The sequence below is a fragment of the Bombus impatiens genome, unplaced genomic scaffold (genome assembly GCF_000188095.3).
Source record: "Bombus impatiens unplaced genomic scaffold, BIMP_2.2 scf_0360, whole genome shotgun sequence".
NCBI lineage: Eukaryota > Metazoa > Arthropoda > Insecta > Hymenoptera > Apidae > Bombus > Bombus impatiens.
The window spans coordinates 244,663-269,620 of NT_176779.1; the positions used below are offsets into that span (position 1 = coordinate 244,663).

The following is a 24,958-nucleotide window of genomic DNA, read 5'->3' on the forward strand; positions in this document are numbered from 1 at the left end:
TCTCGCCCGGGGTAATTCGCATACCTATACCACGTGCTGGAATAAAAATAAAGCGCAGTCCCGTCGGTACGAGTCCGCCAACTATCACCCCGTGAATTCACAATAGTTGATTGTACTTTGATGTTCATACGTTCTATATATATATATAAACATATATCTGTGATCGCGATTGAACATAACCACGCGACTTATAGTGCCGTTCACATTTCTTTTAAAATTTATGACATACAGACTATTTCGTTGTACGATAAATTTCAACGGAGTTTTGAAGAGAGAAAATGGTACAAGAGACACGCAAACACATTGGTCGTTAAAAGAAAAAATAGAAGAGGATGCTGCGATAACAAATCCGAAAAGGCAGGAAGGTGAGTAAAGAAAAAAGGAATTTATTTTTCCTTCTGTATTTAACGTCATTTCTAAATCAGAAATTTTCGTAATTTCGAAATTAAAGTGAATAGAAACAAATAAATCCCGCTTGTGCCGATCTTAATCCTTGCAAATGTAGATATGATATAATTTACTTTCAGAAAAACGGAAAATCCTTAAATAAAGAAATTATTTTATCTAAGAGATTCTCAATCCGAATGTTAACTTCACTTGAATTCTACCAGCAGTTCGCCAAAACCTTATACATAAAATTTTTTAAAACGCTTAAAACTAAGAAATAGTAGCATGAATCAGAGCTTACATTATCTCTCTTGAAATTTCTTATCTTACGTTCCACGTGAACGGTTTCTGTGTAAGTACCGTTTCAAAGAAACGCTTCCATAGGACTAAGTTTAATCACAAAAGCAATCCTGCTTTCTGCATATTAAAACACTGCTCGAGGGCGAACTTAAAAGCCGAATGCTTTTGCTCGTGTTCCCGAGAATGTTCGACTATCACAAATAATCTCATAAATGGAAGGAACATCTTCTTTTAACGATGAAATATTCGAGAACACGGAGAGAAAGTTACAAGGATACCAAATTCTTTTTCCATGAATTATTCAAAAGAACCATTCTGTTACTTGCACCCGTGGTCGAATTGAACAAAGGAGAACATTGAAACGTAGTCAAAGGTTGCGGTTATGCAAATGAAAATGGCTCGGTTCGATCGTTACAGCAACTAATACTCCACAACGGATGGAATTCGTCATTTATTTTAACTATGTTTTACACTATGCGCCTAAAGTTGTTGTGGCGAATGTATATTTGAACTTTATTTAAACTTTCATTCTATATTGTATTTCATTTTGCGGTATCCAGTACCAAAGTAGAATTTATTTATTTTTTATTCATGTTGAGCAGTAAAGTAATATATAGAGAAATTGCGTAAACGCAATATTATTGAACGGACACGAATAAAGTTGTTGTTTCATCAGGTAATCATAAAAAGAAATTTTATGATTTGAAAAAATATAGTTCATCATAACACTATAAAGTACTTGAATTTTTTCAAATTTGATAAAATCGTAGGATCCAGATAGAAGAAGAGAAGTAGCAACAAAGAAAAGTATCGAGAAATTATTGAAATTCGTTTTCATAATCACAACATGAATTCAATGTGAATGTGAATTCATTAAAAAGAATTAGAATAGAAAAGAATAGAAAGAAATTACATATAAAATGTTGCGTCAACACAGCTTTGCTTTTTCTTTCTACTTACATTTTTCAATTTTATTCCCATAAATTCAGATGAAACGTCCTCTGTTCTTCTCAAATGTAAATATACAATAAGATAACAGTGTGTTATGATTGTATTAAATAAATTTCTCATTTATATCAAAAGATGAAAAAATACGATTGAACATTGCATCTGAAAAATTTATCGTCTTATAAAGAAGATAACAATCGTCAAAAAGGATTTAAAAGCCCGAAACGTGTCGAACTTCAATCGCCATAATTGTAATGAATCTTTTTATGCTTGGAAGTTCTCACTTTATGCACAATGGAGCTTATGTTTGACCTACAATGAAGACTCCTCTCTGTGAACATTGTGTTCGAACGTAGCATAGAAGCAGCAAAGAACTTTTTTAGGAACGAGTTACACGATACGATACGAATAAAAAACAAGAAATCAGATGTTACAATATCAACTGTATTTTCTGAACTCTTGTGTTTTCAGAGGAACCTTCTTCTGTGTTTTTGTACGTCCTGTTAAAATCAGATTTCAGTATATCCATAGAACGTTAAAAAATACAAATTGAAAACTTTAAGAGTTGGCAGTGCGTAATTCTACGTTTGATCAACGTAAAATCTATAATCAACTTTCTCAGAGTATTATAATCAGAGTATTATAATTAACGTTTAAAATATTAGGTCCTTCTGTTCAACAAACTGTATAATATTTTTCAATTTTCCGCATTTAGATCTCAATTACATGTACTGAAACGTTATGTTGATTATAGTATTGTAAAACAATTAGTATATCCAAGTTTCCTCGTTAGCGATTCAAAGTGCTTTAGATTATTAATATCTTTTTAACGGTTCTAATATAGATATTTCTCGTGAAATATTTCGTGATTACTTGGAGCAGTGAAACTCAAAAGGTAGCAATATATTGGCGGAGGCTCTCGAGACGCGATTGAAACCGCAATCGAGCTCGAATGGGTCTCGAATCCGGAGTAAACCCGTGAAAGAGAAAATAGACAAGTTTTCGGGTTGTAAACAGAGATTGCGAAAGAAACCTTAAAGAAGGATTTGGATCGATACGAAATGGGAACTTTCTACGGTGAAAGATGCAGAAAAGATAGGAAACAGACCCAAACAATGCTTCTAGTTGTTATGCGCGTGTAGTATGCGAGCGTGGCACATATATACATCGAAGAGTGACAGATAATTTTACACGGACGTATTGTGCGCGCCTGGGCTATGTCTACCTACCCTTATGTAAAAGTGAATGAGCATGAGAGGGTGGTAAAAGCTGAGGCAAGTACTATATACATATCGCGAAGTTGAATTAAAGCGAATGCCGAGCAAGAAGTTACGCCTTCTGTTAAATGAAATGAAGCACTGAGTGAGCTACTACTCTATTTTCGTGCGAACAAGTTACAGCCGTAACTTGTTTACCGGAAACGTTTGCTACGAGTGTTAAATTCGATATAACCATAGTACCCACGAGGAAGACGTTAGTTGCTTTCTGTAACGATTTTGAGATAGTTCTGAAAGTCTTGTTATGGGTAGATTACTGTACTTTTATAACGTTATCAAACTATTAAAAATTTAAAGACAATATTGATTTAAAGATAGCACAGTTTTTCAACCAAATTTATTACACCAAATAGCTTAAAAGTATTGATTCTCCTTTAAACTTTTAATGCTTATACTCTTAAAGTATAAAAGTTGGATACCGTAATTAATAACTATAACCTTAAGTTGGTACTTTGAAAATTAAAAAAGGAATAACCGGTTTATCGATTTTACACAAAGTACTGAAGTAAAGTAAAAAAACAATGAATCTATGCAAAATTCCCAGTTCTATAAAAATTAGATGTATAAAAGTCAAAAATGATCTTTGAATTGAACTATCAATCTATATTCTACCGACAGTCCAGAACCAAAATACTTTTATTGAAAACCAATATACCTACTTTCAAAAGACATTTAAATCAAATTAATTAAACTCTGTAAACGTTTGAGTATTGCAACAACGGTGAAAATATCTCAAACCACATAAATCTGTGATAAATGTTTCGTGTTTTCGTTTTATCTTGTTTCAACTCAGTTAATTTTAACTTCGCAACTAGGTTTTCACTTTAACTTCTCTGTTAGAACAGTATCTTTTATTAAATTTGTTGCACCACCAACTTCTGTTAATAATGCAGGATTTATTCAACTTCAGGAACGCAAAATGCCCCAAGGAAGCATTCACTGGCAAGGGACGCAGAGAAGAGCCTGCGGTCCAGGAGCTCACTGGAATGTCCAGGTATATTTCAAACTTCCAACTAGAACCTCTAATTAATATTAATATTGATATATTAATATATATCGCTAAGAATTTATTCGAAACAAAATCACCTTCTATCATTTATAAATACGAAATTTACAACGTTACGTGTTAATTTTTTTTTTGTAATTTATTACTTCATTGGACCTGCATCTTTATTTTCAAAAATTTCTCTCCAGTATTAATATTATAGATATCGCAATATTTTTATTTATAAATGAATAAAAATAATTTTTCGATCATAATGAATAAAATAGAATTTTATTGTATAATGTATGTTCAGTCATCGAATTACGTAAATGCTTTTTTTTATAGAAATAAAATTCATTCACTTTTGTTTGATCGATTATGTCGTGTTATAGATATATATCATATAAATAGAGCGTATATAGTAATATAGGCACGACTTGTGTACAAATTGGCGCAAAGTTGAGATATGCTGATACATATTTTCTAAGAATAAATACTAAACAAATGTAGAAATAAATAAATTTATTACGAAAATATCGAAGATATAAAACAGTGTAATAGAAAATACATAATGCCCTTCGTAAACTTAATAAAAGAAGTTTTGCAAAAGTAACCAATGTTTCTTATAATAAGATATTGAAATATAATTTGTGAGAGAATTGTTAAATTATTAACATATAATTCAATTAGGAATATTGTCGATTTAACTAATATTTATTATTATAGTATTATTATAATATATTATACAATTATAATTAATTTAATTGCAGTAGAACTTTGTTTATTCGAACATGGAGGACAAGGTTGTTGGGATAACAGACAAATTCCGATAATAAAGTTTCACTAGCTACTCCACTAATTCCTCTTATTAGGTCAGATAGCTGATAACCTTCGGACAACTTCGGAGGTTCAACAACAATTCTGACCCAACATTCAGTTGGGTATCGAACGTGTATTACTTGAGAATATATGTTCATATAACTGTAAAGTACAATGGATCGTAGTTCGGATGATAGAGGCCCAGTTATGAGTTTATATAATTGACGCTAAATAATTATTTATGCGTATCCGGATATATGAAGTTCTACTGTATATTATTATAACATTTATTATTGTATACATATAATAATAATACTATAAGTATTAAGAAAATAAATATGTAAATACAATAGCACTATTACTAATTCAATATTTTTAAAAACTTTTAAGTACTATATTTTTTATACAGGGCATTACGTTAAAAGTAGAATATAGAGTTATGATCCAAACGTTTTCTGTTTCAAACAAATATTCTTTTCTTATTTGTAACCATAAAAAATGTTGGCACAGTTCGACTATTAACTGAAATATTCAACAAGAAATACATTAATAAACATGAACAGTATGTCTTTCTCTTTGGAAGATTGTTACTTGAATAATCTTCATACACATATAATTTCAAAACTGAAACACGTATTTGATTTGCGATATTATTCCGTAGTATATGCAAACAGAAGCTCTCTTGTGCATATAAACTCGACTACGGTATCTATATTTGCAATACGAGAAGCAATACATTAACGAGGTAAGAATTTCGTGCAAATAAAAGTAGCAGTCTGTGTTCCCTAAAGCTCGATGAAATTATATTTTGTAAAGGAAAAAGTAATCCGAATAAGTTTAGTCGTGTTTTATATCTTTGATAATTAACACGTAGCTAAATAAACTTGAACATTAGATGAAGCATGCATTCGATAAGATTTTTCTCTTATATCAAAATTTAGTTTTACCAGATTTATGTTCTTTTTAGTACTTTTCTCACAATTTCCTCCAATTTTTAAATTATTACATAGAATCGATTTATACGTTTTAATTATTTGTGTTTATTATTTATTGTATTGTGTACTTTAAATCACACAGAGAAGATAATAAAATGTGACGAACGAATCGATGTGATCGTTTTAGCAGATCATAGAACTAGGTAAAGTGAAATGATGAAGCGTCGATGAATGTGCCCAGTAAGTTATTGGACATCGTCCAGGTTATTAACTGTTAACGAAAGCAATTAAATCGAATAGGTGGTGAGAGGCAAAGTGACAACGCGGTGTTTGTGGTACGCCTGCAAAGCTCTCGGAATTGGTCTACTACTAATGGTTTTAGGAGCTTGCATGGCGACCATAGGTGAGTAGATTTATGAAGACTAATAAATTTCAATTGATGTAATTATTACTACAGATTATCTGAATAATTAGAGATAGTTTATTGGTCGAAATAAATTAATCTTTATATAATATCACACATTCATTTTAAAACTTCGTACTTATTAACGCTTTTGCTACGATAGATGTATATATGTATTCATTATATTATATTTATTTGCATTTATTATATTTATATTTATCTTATTACATTTACTTATATTTGTTGTATTATATTTTTTTATGTTTATATGATACGTTATAAATATTTATATGCATAATTTTCCTGTATTAAAAAATACTGTTTTAATCTGTATACCAAAAACGCTTTGAGCTATGACGCTATACTAGCGAAAGGGTTATGAAACAGTAAACAATCACGAGTGCCATCGTTGTTTCTTAAAATAGATGAAAAACAAAACACTAAGATAGCTGCATGGTATTGATTAATAATTTCCTGCTTGCTCAATGCGTGTAATTATTTTAAAACATCTGCATAAAGCAATACACAATTATACAGACATAATACATATATCACACGCGAATTTTTGATTACTGCTCAGTATGTGCAAAAAGAACTCTAGGATATTACTAATCAAGAACCACGTCCAACTTATTTAACATTAACTAATAATATTGCGAATTATTAAGAGCACAAGTTGAAATTATATTATATTAATAAGCAAATATATTCATAATTCAAATAAAATGCCACATTTTACATACAAAGCCAGATAATGTATTGATATAGCTCCGTTTCTTTTTAAAAATAAAATTTAAAAAATCTGTATTTGTACATCGTACAGGATACTTCGCAGATCAACTGTCCGTGGCACAAGAAATCAGAGGTAATCTAACGATAAGAGTGAAGAATGAATCACGTGGATTCCATCTAAATAACCTCAGTTATGCTGGACCGATCGTAATGGGAGTAGGAGGTAATGATAATATTTTATAAAAACTTTTGAATGATATTATCCCCTGTTTAAATGCTATACGTCAAAAACTACGTCCCTGTTTCAAAACAACTATTTCAAACAGTTTTATTATTCACAATCTCCGTATTTAATTTCAAATGTAAAGATAAACAAGTTTCAGCGAAATTACAAACTACGAATAAAATTATGTCAAAGAATATAAAATTTTTAATATATCGTTTAATAATTTATCAATCACAGCTATATATATCTCTAAAAAAGAATTATAAAAGACAAGTGATCTAGAATATTGTAGAATATGATAGCAAATGGGATAGATTATATATTGTTAAAACTTTAATATATTTAAATAATGTTTGATCGTGACTGAAACAATGCTTGTACATTGTATATAATATTAGTTTTTTGGAAAAAAGTGAAAAAAAATATTTGCCCCCAGAGAGATTTGAACTCTCGACCCCTGGTTTACAAGACCAGTGCTCTAACCCCTGAGCTATGGAGGCTTGACGATTACGAACGTCTTGAGAACTCCTTACATGATTCTTTATACATTTATTAAAAATGTATAAAATATATATAAAAACTTCGACACAAATTAATTATTATTTATGCAAATATAACATAATATAAAACAATTTCTCTTTAAATTTGAAATAATTAAATAACTTTTTCTTTAATATTTGTACACATATGTGTTATGATTAAAATTTAAATTTCCTACTTTGGAATTAATAAAATAATTATAACAAATTTTTATTTAAATTAAATAATTGTCTGTATTGATATGTATATGCAAGGTCATTACTAATATTGTCTCACAATTTTATTTAATATAAAATATGATACAAGTTGAAATATATTCCTAAATTAATACATATAAATGCTTCCTCTCGACATCCGACATTACGGATAAATGTTCCAAAGCCTTATCGCACCACTTAATCCATCTATTATCGCTTTGTTCTCCCATTCGCTTCACGAATTGATTTTTTTCTTCACAGAAGAATAATTTAAAAAGAACTAATTATCAGCATATTCTGTAACGTTCCTTTCAATTTTCGATCAAATCTAAAAAAATTTCTTCAATCATTCGAAGTGCGCTATGTTAATAAAAAATCACAATTAACTTTCTTTTTAACGTTGATAGTTAAGTATCATTAAGAACTGCCGAATTAGGTATACAATTTTACTAAAGCGCGGTCTACAAATAACACGATGAAATCTCACAGGTTTTATCGTAGTAGCAGCCTGTGTAATGACCTTCGAGGCTCGTGATAACGCTGCCAAAGTGGTGCCGGCCCGTTTTCGCTTTAATCAAACGTCGACAATAAAAAATACGAGAAATCAACGGAATCGTAGGTCTACATCTAGTCAAACAACCAAATGGGATCACCAACTCGGTGTGTTCAAAGTAAACAGAAGTCCAAGTCCAAGCATACACGAAGTCTCTAGGAAACAATTGACCGCGGAGTTCTTGCAATTCTCTAAAGAACTAAGCGAGAAACAGACTGGGCACTCGATTAAGAAAAGCCCCAGTGCACCAACGTTAATTGAGAAGAAATCACCTCGTAAAAGAACGCCAAAATACGCTGGATGCGCGTTATTAAATCCAGAATTGTTACAGAGGCATGCTCTTTCTGTTGATAATCCAAGCTACAGTCCTCATCAGGTATAACAAGAATATAATAGCCGTATATTCTTTGTTAATAAACAATTAAACTCATAACAAAAATGACCCTTGTTCATATTTGTCTTTTGCCGGGACCTACGTGTACAATTTAACTTAATATTTTTAATATCTATAAATTGAAAAATTTTGACAAAGACCGTTTTTGTCATGAGAGTTTATTATAAGATTGGATATAGCTAACGTAACTTTTTGAATAGGTCAGCAGGGAAAGTTTGGATCAACAAAAAATGGGAGGCAGCCAAGTTTCAATGGCAATGGATTTGCACATTCCTAATAAAGGTCCAGTTACGTTGAAAGTTAAAGATAGATCGGATACTGCGAGACGTCATCAACTGCTTCGACAAACGAAAGTTGATTATGTCGAAGAAGTTGAGGAAGCAGTTAAATCTCCGACGGGTCGTGGTTATTCGCCTAAGTTATCAGGTCAGTTGGAAACTGTGAAGTAAAAAGATCAGCCGACAGTAATGAACTTTTTAATATTAACCAATCAAGGATCAATCAAAGAAATAATGCGCAAATGCAATATTATTACGAAATATATTCGAATAATAAATACTTTCAAACATAAAAGCAATTTCTAAAAATAAAAGTATCATAATGCTATAAATACAAATGAATTCTTAGAATTCATTTTTATAATCAACATTGTAAATGAAATATCACATTCGCGTAACGTTGACTTGTAATAGATTTATGACATTTATTATGAATGTTCGTTTATTTTTCTTTGCAGGTGCCTACAGCAAATACCCAGACGATTTTGTACCGAGAAAAAGAAACTCGATAGACATAAGATTATTTGAGGAATTGACCGCGTCGAAAGATCTTACAAAAATATCCCCCAGAGACTTCCGCAAAATCTCCTCGCCGAGCTTCCATAAAATGTCATTTGACAAAGCTGGAAGCGAACGTAGAATTGAAAGAATGATGGGCCAACGTAAAGCTAGTCTGGAGTTCAGGAAGAGTCCCGATTTTCGCAGAGGGGATTATAGGTAACATTAAGAATTATTTAATAACATGTTTCGTATCGTACAAATACCAAAAGCTGTTACGGAACTTAGAAAACGAAACGAAGTTCAAAATGCACATTAAATGTTTATTAAAATAAACCTTTAAGTTAAAACTTACAACAATACAATAAATTAAAACTTAATACAATTTTCATTTATTAAAGAAATACCCTTTCTATATTTTCTACCTAGTATTTTAGCATTTTTCGTCTTTGATGATCATCACAGACCACCACGTGTTAATTTTATATCAAGTAAAAAATGAACAAAAGGGAGATTCTAAACTATTTAATGAATTTTTCCTAGAAAATTGTCAGTGGACAGATTCTCCATTGATTGCACAAAATACCTATCTGACGAAGTGGAAATGAGGTCAAGGGCAAGCAGTGGTGAAAATCTAAAACGACAACGACAAGCGAAACTGCACCATTCTAGGTCGGACGACAATAAGAGAGCATCTTTCGAGAAACAGCAGAAAGACGCGCAATCGAGCAGATACTCTTTGAACACGCAAGCTGTTATCGAAAGTGGCGGTTCCGAATCCGAGTTCAAGTACTTCACGGCAGCATCTCTCGACACTGAAGAAAGTCGAGCGGACAACTCTGACGATAGTCATGCGATCGATGTCGATGAACCTATCGCCGCGAATGTATCGTCCGATGGACCGACTGAAGTTGATGCCTTACTTGAGGAACCTGAATTAGAAAATGTCCCGGAGATAGAGATAGAAACGCCGAGGGACGAATTGGACGAGACTGAAACACGCAATGAAATTTCATTAATAACCGAAAATTTGATATATAATAATCAAGTATCGAAGGAACAAGAACAGAAAAAGAATATTCATAGTGATGATGCGATATTGCATGATTTTGTAAAAAGCAAAGGAACTACTTTGTACATAGAGGATGATGAAATTTGAAGAAACGATACTCTCAATTAATGGACTAATTACCTATAAAAAAATAATTGGATTGAGAGATTTAAGAGATATACGATTACTTCGAATGATTGAAAGAAAAAAAGCTTCGCAACAGGTAAAAATGAGAAATGTAAAGGCTGACTGTGAACAAATTTACACGAATGAATCCCCAAGTTTTGAGTGAGAATAGGTTCGCATTTTCCACGTTAGATACACGTTTAGTAGGATATTGTGAAATTGTTTGTTGTAAAAGGTTGATACAGTCACTTGTTATTTGATAACATATTCCTTAGAAAGGTAAATATTCATAATATTGAATATGTAAGTTTAATGGAACATTGCGCGAGTTAGTAAAATTACAGCCACGTTTAGGCAAGATAAACTTACAAGTCTAGATATAGTTTTACGTGCAAGTTTGTTACGATCCTATTTTTACTTGTAATTTAGACAAAATTTAAATCAGGAATAAGTGTATGGACTATTAAAATTAGAATAATTGCTTCATAAAAGATAAATATTTTTCCTAATAATAACGAACTCACTCCGAATCTTACGTTGTTTCACTGTATCTTATTTTATGATTCATTATATAATTAAATATTCTATCTTTCAATTCCGAACTACAATATATAGTAACGTAATGTGTGCTCAATGATCTCAAAACATAGTATAAGTGAAGCTAATATGGCTTTTCACAAATTGCGTTCTGTTGCAAGACAATCATTTTCAGAAGAACATTATTTTCTTAACGAAAGAAACATGATAAACATAAAAGCTTGCCGCGATGATGACAAATAATATACCCTCTTAAAAGTGATCGATCAATCTGTACAAAATTAACGTTTACCTATAACGAAGGTACATAAAAGTTATGTTGAAATTACGATACATATTTCTACCGAGAATAATCATACAAATCTTTTACGCTATATTCTTTTTACGTTATACAATTTTCTCAATGTCTATGATACGAAAAATAAAGCGAAAAGACAATGACAGTTGCAAAACGAAAATGTTGAAAATTATTCACGTGATTTCATATTTGGCAATGTATAAAAAGCCCTTCAAGTCGCTTGAAAAATATTTAACGTAAATACATAAATGCATTTCAAATATTTCGAAAAAATTGTTAATATGTATTTGTAGCGAAACTTTACTAAAAATGTATTTTCCAATTTTTAACACATATGATAAATCGTATTATCATTCCTCAATCTATATTAACTATTAAATGACTGCTACAAAAAAATATATACAATACATATATATATAAAAGAATGCGTTGGAATTTCAAACAACATATTTCTTAAATTGAAACGATAAACAATATATTAAATAATATAAAGGAAAAATCAATGTATTTATGACATTTATATATGACACGATTTTGTCATATCGTATCAAACTCGTTTAAATACGTATGACGTACAATGTTATATTTACACAGCGTTGAGCTGTCCCTTGTAACACATTTGTGAAAGTACAGTAATTCGAAAAGAATTAACTGTCAAAATCTTTCTTGTTCTATTGTTAAACGTTTCACGAGTTGAGGCCTATTTCATTATACCTGCATAAAATATCAAAATCGTTCTTAAATTCCATGAAAAAATATTTTTCCTTGGATGATATAATAAGAACGAAGGAATTAAATGAATTTTGTAGGTATACTCGAATCGAGTGTAAAAGAAAAGAAATGTAGCAAAAATGACAATCCATTGACTTCGAGTGATATACCGTATATATGTTGTTTTTTAAAAACAGAGGCTTAGCCAAATGAATATAAAAATCTATTTTTATATCTCTCGTACGATAAAATGATGACATTGATAAAACACAATTGAACATATTAAATCAGCATATAATAAAAAACAGCATTCTGTAGTTTAGTTTATTTTTAGTACGAATAATATACATATGAAATCAGTAAAACAGCATTTGTACGTGCAGAGAAATTTCTTCGTTTATTTTTATTCGATATTTTGTACTAAAAATTGGTGATAAAACTGCTGAGGAACATTTTCTTGGTAAACGGAATAAGACGAGAAGAGACGAATTGAGTTTGTTCAGAAAACAAAAAGTTGTTTATTATTCGAGTTTGAATGGACCAATGGTTAAAGAAATATACATATAAAAATGATAAATCTCCGGTAATATTTGGAATATTATTTCTCTGGGCTAATATGTCCCACCCAATGTACTTACTTAGGGAAATCTTTGTTAAATATTTTGTGTATATACGTTAAAAGCTAAAATTTATTAAAATTTTTAATTGCGTACATGTTACAAAACTGAAATATTGTTGAACATTTTTTCGTATAATAAAATAATTTTTTTTAACTTTTATGAATAAAATTATTAGAAGCATAACTTTGAAGGAACAAAATATTTATATCGCTTTTTTTAATTTACATAATAAGAAATGTTAACTTTTGAAGTATAATTTCATATACACGATGAAGTGCAGTGAAATTTCAAAATGATGCATTCAATACTGGCGTTGCTCTGTTAATTATTCATACTGATAACATGTAAATATACGAAATACATAGTTAACAATTAACAATAAAAACATAATCAAGCTGTGATGAAATTGTAAGTAAATAAGGGTTAATAACAATAGGAAGGATTGCTTGGTATTATCGTTAGTGTTGCAAATTCGGTGCAAGATTTCAAGATATACAATTGAACTTAAGAAAAGCGGATTGTATTATTAACGACTTAAAGATACTCATGAAATACATGAGTAATGTCAATTTATATATTTATTACTATGAAATTTGAAAATGTGTAAAAAGATCAATTTTTTAAAAGTTTAATAATAACGTATTTAGTTTGTTTGTAATTCAAAACATTTTGTTTAAATTAAAGACTATTTTTTACAGTATTAAGAACAACGTATGACGAATACTTAATCTTTCTTTATATTACATGTAACATTATTCCTAAATGTCTGTATTAAAATCAAATGAAGGCAATAAATGTGCAATATAAACAATTTGTTTAAAAAATATAATTCTTAAAGAATCATTATTTTACGTCCATGTTGTAAAGCAATAAAGAAACATATCAAAGGAATCTCCGATTGGCAATTGAATGTGTACAAAATCTGTACTCAAGGGTATCTTTTGCAGCACTAACAATGTTCTTTGCTTGACACAAGTGGTTTTGTTGCAAGCCAATTGTATATTTAGCAAGTATATTGAAACAAATGAATATTGTAAGATTCTGGACTCAATGTAATCTTTGCATGCTGATTGTTGTAACGTCTCAATAAAACAACTTCGAAAACATAATTTGTACATAAATTATTACTTAAGAGATATAGAAGCGATTGCATGCTAGGCGTGAATCATTTATCTTTTTAAAATACCTACTTACCGATTGCGGCGCAGCATTCTATCTTCATGTTGGTAACTTTCATAACTACGACTTTTCTCCGTTTATTTCTGATGAAAGGAATCCGACTAATCCAACAATCGTTAATATAAGTCATCATACTACATCTTCCTTATCTATAACATGCAAAAGAATTTCTTTATCATGTATATACATAAGTTTTTATTATAAGTTATTAAATGTTTCCTAACTATGATCATATATATAAAACCAACAAAATATAAAGAATGTAAATGCGCACATAATAAATAAACGGCAAATAAAAACTTAACACTGTAAATTTCTATTGTCTCAAATATACAATTAATCTATAAAAACACTTTCAAATTTCTACATAATTAAAATATATTAGATCAAATTGCATAACTATTATAGAAAATACGCCAGTGTTGACAGTGCTATAGCAGATTAATTTTTAAAAGGCAGTATGAAAGTTTGTCGGTAGAGTAGAAATAGATTGCACACATACGTAACGGAATACTGAACACTAGGTGGCGGAAAGTATTCCTATGGTGGTACCAGACAGGTAAGCAACGGCGGGAACTGGTAAAAGAGCGAGAGAGGACTTATCAATGTAACGGTCGAAAGTAAGATAGACTTGGTGAGGGACCACAGAACACGGTCCAAGTAATACAGTAAGAGTATAATACCTTCGTTTGAGCAGTACACTGCTGGACGCCATACTCAGCGCGTGTGGTTGTTTCACTTTGCTCAAAATATGCAGGATCTATGATACTTGCATTTGTTGTTATTTAAAGTGCATCTCATAGAAAAAGTGCCAAAAGTTCTGCCTCCAGCAGGGATGTTTTGCCATCGGTAACGAAACTTCCTAAAAGGATAGAGGAACAGAATGACGTCCGAACGATTTCACAGGTGAATTTCCTTTTATACGAGCAACAAACTTTGTGCATACCTTTCTGAGTTTTCATGTTTTTGTTTCTCTACCAATGGTACGCGGTACGCTTTAATATACTACAACAAGATATCTATCTAAGATCCAGGAAGCAGAGAAATGTCGTGGAGCCAGGTTCTTGTCTCTGGCTAGAGTGAAAAAATGACATGCCTGGTTAACCATGAGAACGAAGTATTGCACTTTGAAATCTTGACCACCAACTACAATTCGATAAGAAATCAATCGAAGAAATTTATTGTTTCATAATCACTGCGACATCACAATTCAAAATTCACCTATTTTTAATTTCTAGTTTCATATATAGGTATAGATATTTCTGTTTTTCTTTTTTGCGACAATTATAAAAAACGGGTCTTTTATTAATATAAATTAACTAGTACGTTCAAAGATAGTACACGGATATTAATTGATTTAATAACAAAATTTTGGTAACAATACTGCATCATTTAATATAAGTGATACGTGCAGTATAACTGAATGAAAGAATTTAAAAAATTTGAAGCATACCTACTTACCCAGAACTGTACAATGGCTATGATCATGTAAGTACTATCTCATCGGTATATGTACATCATAGCACGCGTGCGGAATTTATGCATGAGAACACCTTTGCTTTTATTTGATTCAGCAGGAAGATTTATCATCCAGCCCACTTCTACGAGCACCAATTGTATAATGTATACTCCACTTCTGAATATCACCTTTCACTGAAAAAAGTATCCATTTAATTAAAAGGCGCAATAATTTACTCTTCAAATAGAAATACTTAATAAACTAAATCATTATTTGGAGAACATAAAATGTAAATCGTCAATGCTCTTTCTAATGAATAACGCATATACAGTTGCGTCCCACAAACTCTGTTCATCTGAAATATCTTTGTTATTTCAAACAATATGCGAAAGTATTACGAATTAAAGTTGTAGGATTTAAAGAAATACATACATATGGTAACAGATAATGGTTTCTTTACAGGTAAATGCACAGGAAAGATAAGGAGATCAATTTTATTTTTTTAAATGCAATATCCAATTTTTCATACTTGAGTTCGATACCATAGCGGATTCTGGGTATAAAAGGAAGGTACATGTATCCCACACCTTGCCGTTTCTGAGATATTTGATTATATTCATCTTTTTACTTTCGTTATGAGTCATGCTGGAAGATGTATGTAATACTTCAAATGTAAACAAATAATAGACATACAAAATGGTACTGTTGTGCTTTTGATACATTCGTTCATTTTAGAAACATTTTCGCGTATTGTTTGAAATAACAAAGATATTTCAGGTGGGCAGAGTTCGTAGGACACATTATATTTTCTTATAAAGTTTTATATATAATTATATAAAATTATTATGATTTTTAAAAATAACAATTAGGAATCTCATCTAATTTAATAAAAGTAATCATTTGTCTTACAACACTTCTACATACTTTCATTTAAGTAAAATCAATACGTGTCAAGATGTATTCATGGTTAATGATTTGTAACATAGAGAAAATTATCATGCAAGGAGCTCGTTAGAACTTTGTACGTGCTTTCTCTGACATCTTCGCTCATATTTTTCATTTAGGACTCTTTTCTCATTTCTTTTTTCATATTACAAATAGACTCATACATCTTTAAATATATATATGAAATAAAATAGAGTAACGTCAAATAATCGAAGTGTTAAAAAGTGAAAGTAAACTTTAAGCGTTAAATTTCATTGTATACATACATATATATACGAATGTAAAATTTTGTATAATAATTCTTAATTAGAGAAAGACTAATTAAAAGAAGAAAACTCGAGCGAAGGAGAAAACGATGACGTGCTATGTCACATTATCATGACACAAGATATGCAGTTTAATTCATAAGTAGAGCTAGGAAATTATCAAGAAACGAGATAACTATATAGTAATGAAATATCTATTACTTCTAAATACATGTATAGCGGGAAGTGCTCCTACAACAAAAGATACTAATTATTTAAAGACTCAATGATCTTTTAGTAGAATACGACTTTTTTGTAATTCTAATTGTATTATATGTCGAAAGAGGTAACTTCGTTTATTATAAAATTTTTAATCTTGATTATTAATGTCTGTCATTAAAAAATCAGAATATTTTTGCATCAAATATCATTAGATATAAAATCATATAATTGAAATATTTATCTTTTAAAAAACATACTATATCAAATATAACAGAATTCTTTAGCGGTTATATGAGATCAGTGATTATTTGAAAATAATTGTTTTCTCTATAGAGCTGCACGCGATGGCGCCTTAGACATCTTAAAAGAAGCAACAAAAAAGGATTGTAACGCGCGGGATGACGGTGGAATGACCCCTACATTATGGGCAGCCTTTGAAGGTCATATAGATGCTCTGAGACTGCTCGTCGCCAGAGGGTATACTCACAAAACTATTTACTTATAAATACATTCGAGAAACATCCATACGCATCACAGGGTTTCTACGAAACTATACTATACTATACTATACTCTTTTACGAGTTACAATTAATAACTAGTTTATTTCAAAAGAAGACTTTATCGCTGCATGTGCATGTTTATATTAATTTACCATATCACTTGCAATAGCTCGTGGAAAATAGAATCCTTAAACAGAAACGATGTAATACCTCTCGATTCTTGGATGAACAGTTTTATCGTTAAACATTTCTTATTTCTGGTTACATTCCTATTTCTACATCTGCGCACTAAAACAGAAAAGGTTCGCGGTAAAATGTAACTGCTCACGCGTGCACAGACGATACTTTTGATGTAATTTTTTGCACAAAATATTTTACTTCGAAAATGTAGATTTCTTAATAAATATGAGATATAAATATTAGATAAGATAAATTAAATATAAATACTATATTTTGAAACAAATAGTTCAATTAAAATATTCAAAAATCTCATTACAACAAATTTCCTCCTACTACTATATTGTATGATCCTACTATATTGTATTACCGATTTTTTTAACAATTTCTATTTATGGCATCTTGTAAATTTATTACTTAAAAAAGTAGACTTATCAACATGTAATACAGAAAATTGAAGAAGCTTATACGTATGTATCTTTAGTTAACCTTGGAAGTCACATGTAAATTAAGTACGAGGCCGTTATGGTTAGTGAACGTGGAAACTTTAACAATACTCCATATGAATAACATTCACAAAATATGAAAAAAATTGCATTAATCGCTGAAACATAAATTACTTTTAAAACGTACCTCTAATATAAAATATTCGTGGTTTCCTTTTTCCTTTAAGTACGTACATGTATGAATATACACGAGAGTTTTGTATTAAACGATGACAGATGTGCGAAACCGGAAATATATGCTATAATCTGGCATCTATCGACCCCACGAACGGAAATTACGGCCAAGCAAGCACCGATGGAAAACAATCGAATCGGAGTGGGAAACAATACGAACGGAACAAAACGCAGGGGAACGGAATGAAATGGAACAGGGGAACAAGGAATTGCCATTCATGTAATCATTTAAAATCGTTGTTGGACGTTAACCTTCTCTAGTTAAAATATTTACTTACCCATTTTGTAGACAAAATAAAATGCAGAAATTCTAACTTATTCTTGAAGTAACAGAAACATTCAATAATTCAATCACTGATATTAATACGATCATACATAAAAAGAGTAATGTTTGATCACTACGATAAAAGATATAAAATCTAGTATAATATGAAATAGTCACATTTCTTACACGTATTGCACTTACTGCTACTTACATTATTATATACAGATAGTACACGGTTTAATGTAGTGTATACAGTATCATTTAATGACATAATATGTATAAAAGGGTAAATGCATTTAATAGAATATTACTATAATTTTTCTATTCAGGTGTCTTCTATTATTTGTTTCAATTTCACAAATGTTCTATTTCTCAAGATTTATTTTGGATGATAATTCGTATGGGATCTTTGAAACTACCTTACGACTGTACATTATTTCATAGGATCAGCGACGATCCGTGAAGAGCTGATATAAAAGCTGAAAGACAGCACGTGCCCTATTATGAATAAGATCATATGTCGTTCGACTGGCTTCAGTGTGGTCGACGAACGATAGAAATTCGATATAAGACCCGGTATCTTTCCGGAACTTTGTTCCGCTCGTGTGTCATTGCGTGACAGGATGTGATGCTACAGAACTCATTTATTCCCTCCATTCGTTTTCGAAGGTCAAATCCCCTAGGGTAAAAATATATATTTTTAACGACGATTGTAAAAATGCAAACTATTACTACGTCGTTCAAATTTGTCAATAGGAAAATAATGACATCACATATTATACAAGCTATATTATTTTAACTACATTCCATTCTACATAATCCCTTGTACTTTAAAACTTTAAAATTAAAAGTTAATGATGATATTTGCAAAAGCAATGTGGAAATGAACTCGCAACTTCATCCTTGTGCATTAATGCGTCGAGTAACAAGTAGCAGATGTGGAATAATTTGTATTTTAACGATTTTCTTTGTAGGGGAGATCCTGACAAAACCGATTATTTTGGTAATACGGCCCTTCACCTGGCAGCGGCAAGGGGTCATGAATATTGCGTCAAGTTCCTCGTGAAATTCGGCTGCAATATTTGGTCATTGGATATCGACAGGCATTCAGCTAGAGACTTGGCTGCTATAAATGGTAGAGAGATGACTCTTCAGTTTCTAGATCTTGCTCAAGCTGATCAAGAATTAAATAATCGCAAAAAGAGTCGTTTACTTCGAGAAAAGGCAGAAAAAGATGCTGAAAAACGGTATTTATACAATTATTTAAATATGTGCAAAAGGAGTATATAGATATAAGAATATGTAAAAGAATATAGTAAAAAAATGTTATACCTCAACACTGATACAACTTCCACTTTCAATTTTTATCATCATCAATTATGTATAAAACAGATTAAAAGAATATATGAAAAAACAGAAGATGGCGGAAATCAGAGCTGAAAAGGAACAGAAAAAGTTATCAAAAGATCGAACGAAATTGGATTTAGCTACGGTTAACGAAACCGGCATTCTACCTCACAAACCCAGTATGTTGACCTTCAAAGGTCGAGTGAAGCCTTCACCAACATTCAGCGATATCGTTGGCACTACTGTAAAGAAACAAGGCAGTGCAGTATGCAGAAAAGCTTTAGCGAGAAAAGCCGTTGATGATTTCAAAGTAGTAGAGGTAAAATAAATATTTAAACTTACATATTTTTTAAACATGGTTGTAAATAACTAAAAAACGAATTTTAATACTAGCAAATAAGTTTATTAGTGTTTCTTTGAACATAATTTAATAATATAATTAAAAATCAACATTGAATCTATTTTATTTTTATGTATAATATTTCTTTTATCAAAGAGAATTAAGTTCTGTTCTTTCTGATTAAAAATTTTTAGATTGAAGTAAATGGAAAAAAATCGATACGTAGTCTCACTGGTCTTAGAAGAGATTCTGAAGTAATGTACGTAGGAACTTACGAAACGCAAACTCAACAAGCAGGAAGGAGAGGAAAAATCTCTGACGTTTGGGGTACACTGAGCAAAGCACAAAGTACTCCTGATCTCTTGGGCGATCGATCCTTTGACGAAGATACCGAACAAGATGATAGAGAAGACATGGATGGCGTAGGAGATAACGTTTTGCTGCAAGAACCAGCAAGTATCTTCAATCGACCTGGTTTTGGATCGGTAGCATTTCGAAGAGCGGTAAGTTTATGTATTATATTTTTGCATGGTAAAAGAGATCAAACGAGAAATGCCTATTAATTAATTTAAATGTTGTAGCGTGGTATTTTATATCTTATATGACTACGGGACATTTTAATTAATTCAAATTATGATTTCACGAACATATAAAATTTTTATTGCGAAACGTTCCTTATAACGACCATTCACAGAATGCAGAATTTACCTTAGCATGCTCTATTTTTGTGATTATTTTACTTCACAACACTTATTAATGTTATAATGACATACATAGCTGTAAAATTAAATGATTACACGGTCACTGCTCACGATAATTGTTTTAAATAGTTACATTCCACCCAATTTGATTATATTACTCATTTCTTCAACGATATTAAAGACATTGAATTCGTAATGCATTTCAAATGCAAAATTAACAACGAAAGATATTAATATATTCATCTAAAGAATTTGTTAATATTACAATGGATAGATAATAGAATAATAGCTCATTAATATTATTGAAATGTCTCAAATATAATGATTTTATTTAAAGCAGTGTATAGAAGACTGCTGTTTTCTAACTTTAGATAACAACTACTTTCGATAATCTACCAGTCTCGCAAGTGGATGCACATGAACAAAACGGTAACTCTTGCGTGAATGGTTCTGTAAACGGATCTATAAATGGTCATAGAACCAACTCAAATGGGCACAACGAAGAAATCAGCATAGGAAGCGCAGGTAGTTTAGCTCGCCGACAAAGTATGTGGGATGATGATTTACTTTCAGGTAAAATCCTTTATATTGCTAAATTCTATTGCAAATTGTTAATATATTTATATGTCTGTTAAATTTTTATCTTAAATACTAATAATTGATATAAAATCATATATAATTATAGAGGAAGAAACCGATGAGGAATGGACACCATTGCAAAGATTTTTAGTTGCCAATAATCTTTCATCGGTACATCCGGTTTTAGAATCAGAACAAATTGATCTAGAAGCCCTAATGCTACTAACTGAAACTGATATAGCGGCACTTAAACTTCCACTTGGACCTAAAAGGAAATTAATGAATGCAATAGCTAACAGGAAAAGAGCATTAGATGCTCCAGAAAATGTCATTAAAGATAGTAGACTGTGAAACTTGAAATATTACTGAGGAAACAAAAGAATATTAGCTTTATTTTCGAATATTTTAATCTTGCCTAATAAACTGCTTAAGTGCCTACTAAAAAATTATACAACTAATTTCTAACACAAAACTAAATTGTATACAACGTATAAAAAATCAATACGAACAGTTGCACTTACGTTTTAATTATAGTTCATATAAAATTTCGCGTGATTGTATGATTAAAGTTATTTTAATTACACGGATGTGTAGGTGTTATAAGATTACATTATTTTTTTGCTATAATCAAATCATAAGACGCGATGTATCGCTCCTTGCCATTTTCCTTATAATTAATGTACTACAAAAAATCTACTCATTTCCGGAAAAAATTACAGCCATAAAAGTATAAATTGGTAATTCACTGTATGAACGACATGTTGAAATACTATTTCATCATGCAAAAATCCTAATTTTTTGCTTGTATGGTGCCTTAAAACAATAGAATACATTACTAAGTTAATCAATGTAAATGAGAATGTAAATGCCAATTTAATAGAATGTATCTTTATACATTCTTTAGACAATAGGATAAGTGAAATTAATTTTTTCTTATTGGTCATATAAATACAATATACAAAGTGTACAAATCGCATAAAACTAAAACATGTAAATATGATACGAATAAATATCAAAAACATTTTATAAAATAGTCTTATTTTGTAAAAAATATGTTAATAATTTGTACACAAAAGGCAAATACTAACAATATAATATTTTTTCTTTGTAATTTTATTTGTAAATGATTATCTTACAAACAAGAGACGCAAAAATATACAAGCTTCTTATAGTCGCAAAAAATTACAGCACCATTTCTCGCCTCGCCGCGAACAGACATTTCATGTTCTCTTACGGTTTTTCCGTGTTCGTGCAAGTAGAATTTGGTGATACATTTGTTGACAAAAAAGTACATCACGTTGCAATTAATGTGCATCAGAATAAAAAAAATGGTTTGTAGAAAATTTGTTGGTGCCCTGTGTTTGTGACACGTACGCGTTTCTACGCACCTGTATGATTGGCGTACGAACTACCATTACTGTGAAAAAGATATGATACAGAAGTGATTCTCGCGATCTCACCTACTAAGGCTGCCCGATTAATCGATTAATGAATAATAAATATTGATGTTTAACTTGTCCGATTATTCTAGAGTACTATCAATTTATTAATATAAAAACGGATTAATTTATTTTTACTATTAATCGATTAATTTCAGAGCCCTATAAGCTATGTCTTCTGTTTCTATACACAACAGTCGGTTTTGCATAATGGCAATTTCATTGAAAACTCCTTTTGGCAGCAAATATGAATGACAAATTTCATTAAAGAAACACGGAAGTCATCGATTCACAAAAAGATTACTTATAACGTAAAATTTAATTTCTTCATAAAAGATATGATATTCATATCACTTCCTATTCATTTACAATCTCAAAATATTTACCTACAAAAAATATCGCCTTCTAGCAGTTTTCATTATAAATGATAAGAAATTTTAATAAACCCGTATATTTTCTTTTGAAACTGTGCACAATATTTTGCACTGACTGTATAAATAAAAAATATTGTATCAGTATAAAAGACAACATAGATTACTAACAAGATTAACTTCCTATGAGAAAGGGAAAGCTCCCTATATATGTGGGAAAACTTAGTTTGCTGATCTCGAAGTGTCGTCTCACGTATATGAATAGTCTTGCATTATACAAGGTAGGAAAATGTCAAATACAGTAACAAATTCTTGCAAATAGTCGAACAAGTAACACGTTATTAGATTATAAACAAATATCGATTTTCTCACGATCAAAATCAAACTTCTCAAATATAAATCGAAAATGTCTCTTTACTAAGAAAGGGAAAATAAAGATGACAATGCCTGTACAAAATGACTCGATGTTCCATCATTGACTATTATTTTCTTATCAATAACGTATTCCTAAGTATGGCATCTTCAGCGTGTTACTTTCTTCTATTTAAATGTTTAAGTAGAATTACCTTTGTACGAAAATCTACCAAGAAATGAATCAGATCAATAGAATATTATCGTCTGAAAAACTTAAAAACAAATAATGCGACTAAATTTTTTACGTACAAAGATACTTCTCGATATAGTATTATACTTTTCGTTTGAATTGAACTTTCAGAAATTTCAAAAACGTGACCCTGCGTAACCAAAGTGGTCAGGAAAATTGAGTCAAGTGGAATCCTTGGAGTTTTATTAATTGCCGATCATATGATAAATATTATTAAAGCTATCGCATAGGTGTCGATATCAATAATGATAATATTAGCAATACCCCTAAGGCTATTGTTTATCGTTATCATTATAAACGTACGCTATATTTACAACTGAATAACAATTTTTCGCTTGTTTCCGGAACGGTGCTCAAACGATATGAAGGAGAAGGAAACAAACAGAAACAAGTTTACTCCTAAGTGATTTTCGAAGAACGAATGAAAGGAAATTCGAAACGTGAATAGGAAGAATGAACTTTGTTCTTAAATAAATTTATAGGCAGTTCGGTTAAAACATTTTCGAATTTCCTATAATTGATGATCTTCAAAATTCAAGTAGAAGCAGTTACAAGACACAACACTAGAAATAATATACATGTACAGTGACCTTATAATCCGAGTGATGAATCACTCTATTTCAACTTCTCTCTTTGAACATAATGCTTCTTATAAAATATGCACGTATACGTACAAATACACATATATACATTACATGTGTATATGTGTATGTGCATATACAGCAAAGAGCTGCCTGTGTCTCTCTGACAATGGCTACATCTAAGACGGAAAGCTCCTTTATTAATTAAATCCATACTAGAAATTGTGGAAAAGTAGATACCTTTACATTGCACGGTTTTCATACTGACTTTCCATGAAACACATCTTCACTACACACTGCTCAACCCTTTGCTTGTAACAAATACACAAAAAAATAAAAATCAACTTCGATACTATGATAATCTTCCATCATTGATGTCAAATACAAGAAGATTGGAAGAAACTTTTTATAGAGCCTTTCCACCGATCCGCTAATTTTATCTGTCGATTCTGTTTGATATAAGCATTGTTTATCCTAACTTGCTTAAGATTTATAACTACACAAAGTCT

The 24,958-nt window shown here is 30.6% G+C and overlaps 2 protein-coding genes, 1 long non-coding RNA gene and 1 other non-coding gene across 6 annotated transcripts; 2 read left to right on the plus strand and 2 right to left on the minus strand.

Moving 5' to 3' along the window:
• The first annotated feature begins 220 nt into the window (after positions 1–220).
• On the plus strand, positions 221–12,321 carry LOC100741224. Its single transcript, XM_003489615.4, has 8 exons — positions 221–365; positions 3,823–3,906; positions 5,952–6,054; positions 6,878–7,009; positions 8,239–8,678; positions 8,897–9,122; positions 9,433–9,691; positions 10,016–12,321. The coding sequence occupies exons 2-8, from the start codon at positions 3,832–3,834 to the stop codon at positions 10,629–10,631; spliced, it is 1,851 nt and encodes a 616-aa protein (XP_003489663.2). The 5' UTR covers positions 221–365; positions 3,823–3,831; the 3' UTR covers positions 10,632–12,321.
• TRNAT-UGU lies at positions 7,440–7,512 on the minus strand. Its single transcript has one exon. It is a non-coding gene; the product is annotated as a tRNA-Thr (tRNA).
• A 2,396-nt stretch (positions 12,322–14,717) lies between the features above and the next one.
• On the minus strand, positions 14,718–18,314 carry LOC105680790. 2 transcript variants are annotated; one of them, XR_001102302.3, is made up of 5 exons: positions 18,176–18,312; positions 17,518–17,646; positions 15,456–15,647; positions 14,941–15,068; positions 14,718–14,856 (listed from the first exon to the last, which is right to left on the minus strand). It is a non-coding gene; the product is annotated as an uncharacterized LOC105680790 (long non-coding RNA). The 2 variants fall into 2 exon arrangements; XR_001102301.3 differs by lacking the exon at positions 17,518–17,646 and having other exon boundaries at positions 18,176–18,314.
• Positions 14,769–23,274, plus strand: LOC100741343 (Usher syndrome type-1G protein homolog). Of its 2 annotated transcripts, XM_003489616.4 has the most exons (7): positions 14,769–14,900; positions 17,199–17,342; positions 19,462–19,734; positions 19,880–20,153; positions 20,369–20,677; positions 21,247–21,448; positions 21,561–23,274. In XM_003489616.4, exons 1-7 carry the CDS (start codon positions 14,878–14,880, stop codon positions 21,803–21,805), a joined length of 1,470 nt encoding a protein of 489 aa, XP_003489664.1. In that variant the 5' UTR covers positions 14,769–14,877; the 3' UTR covers positions 21,806–23,274. The 2 variants fall into 2 exon arrangements, with proteins under 2 accessions (XP_003489664.1, XP_012241234.1); XM_012385811.3 differs by lacking the exons at positions 14,769–14,900; positions 17,199–17,342 and adding an exon at positions 18,355–18,442.
• Positions 23,275–24,958: the final 1,684 nt, after the last annotated feature.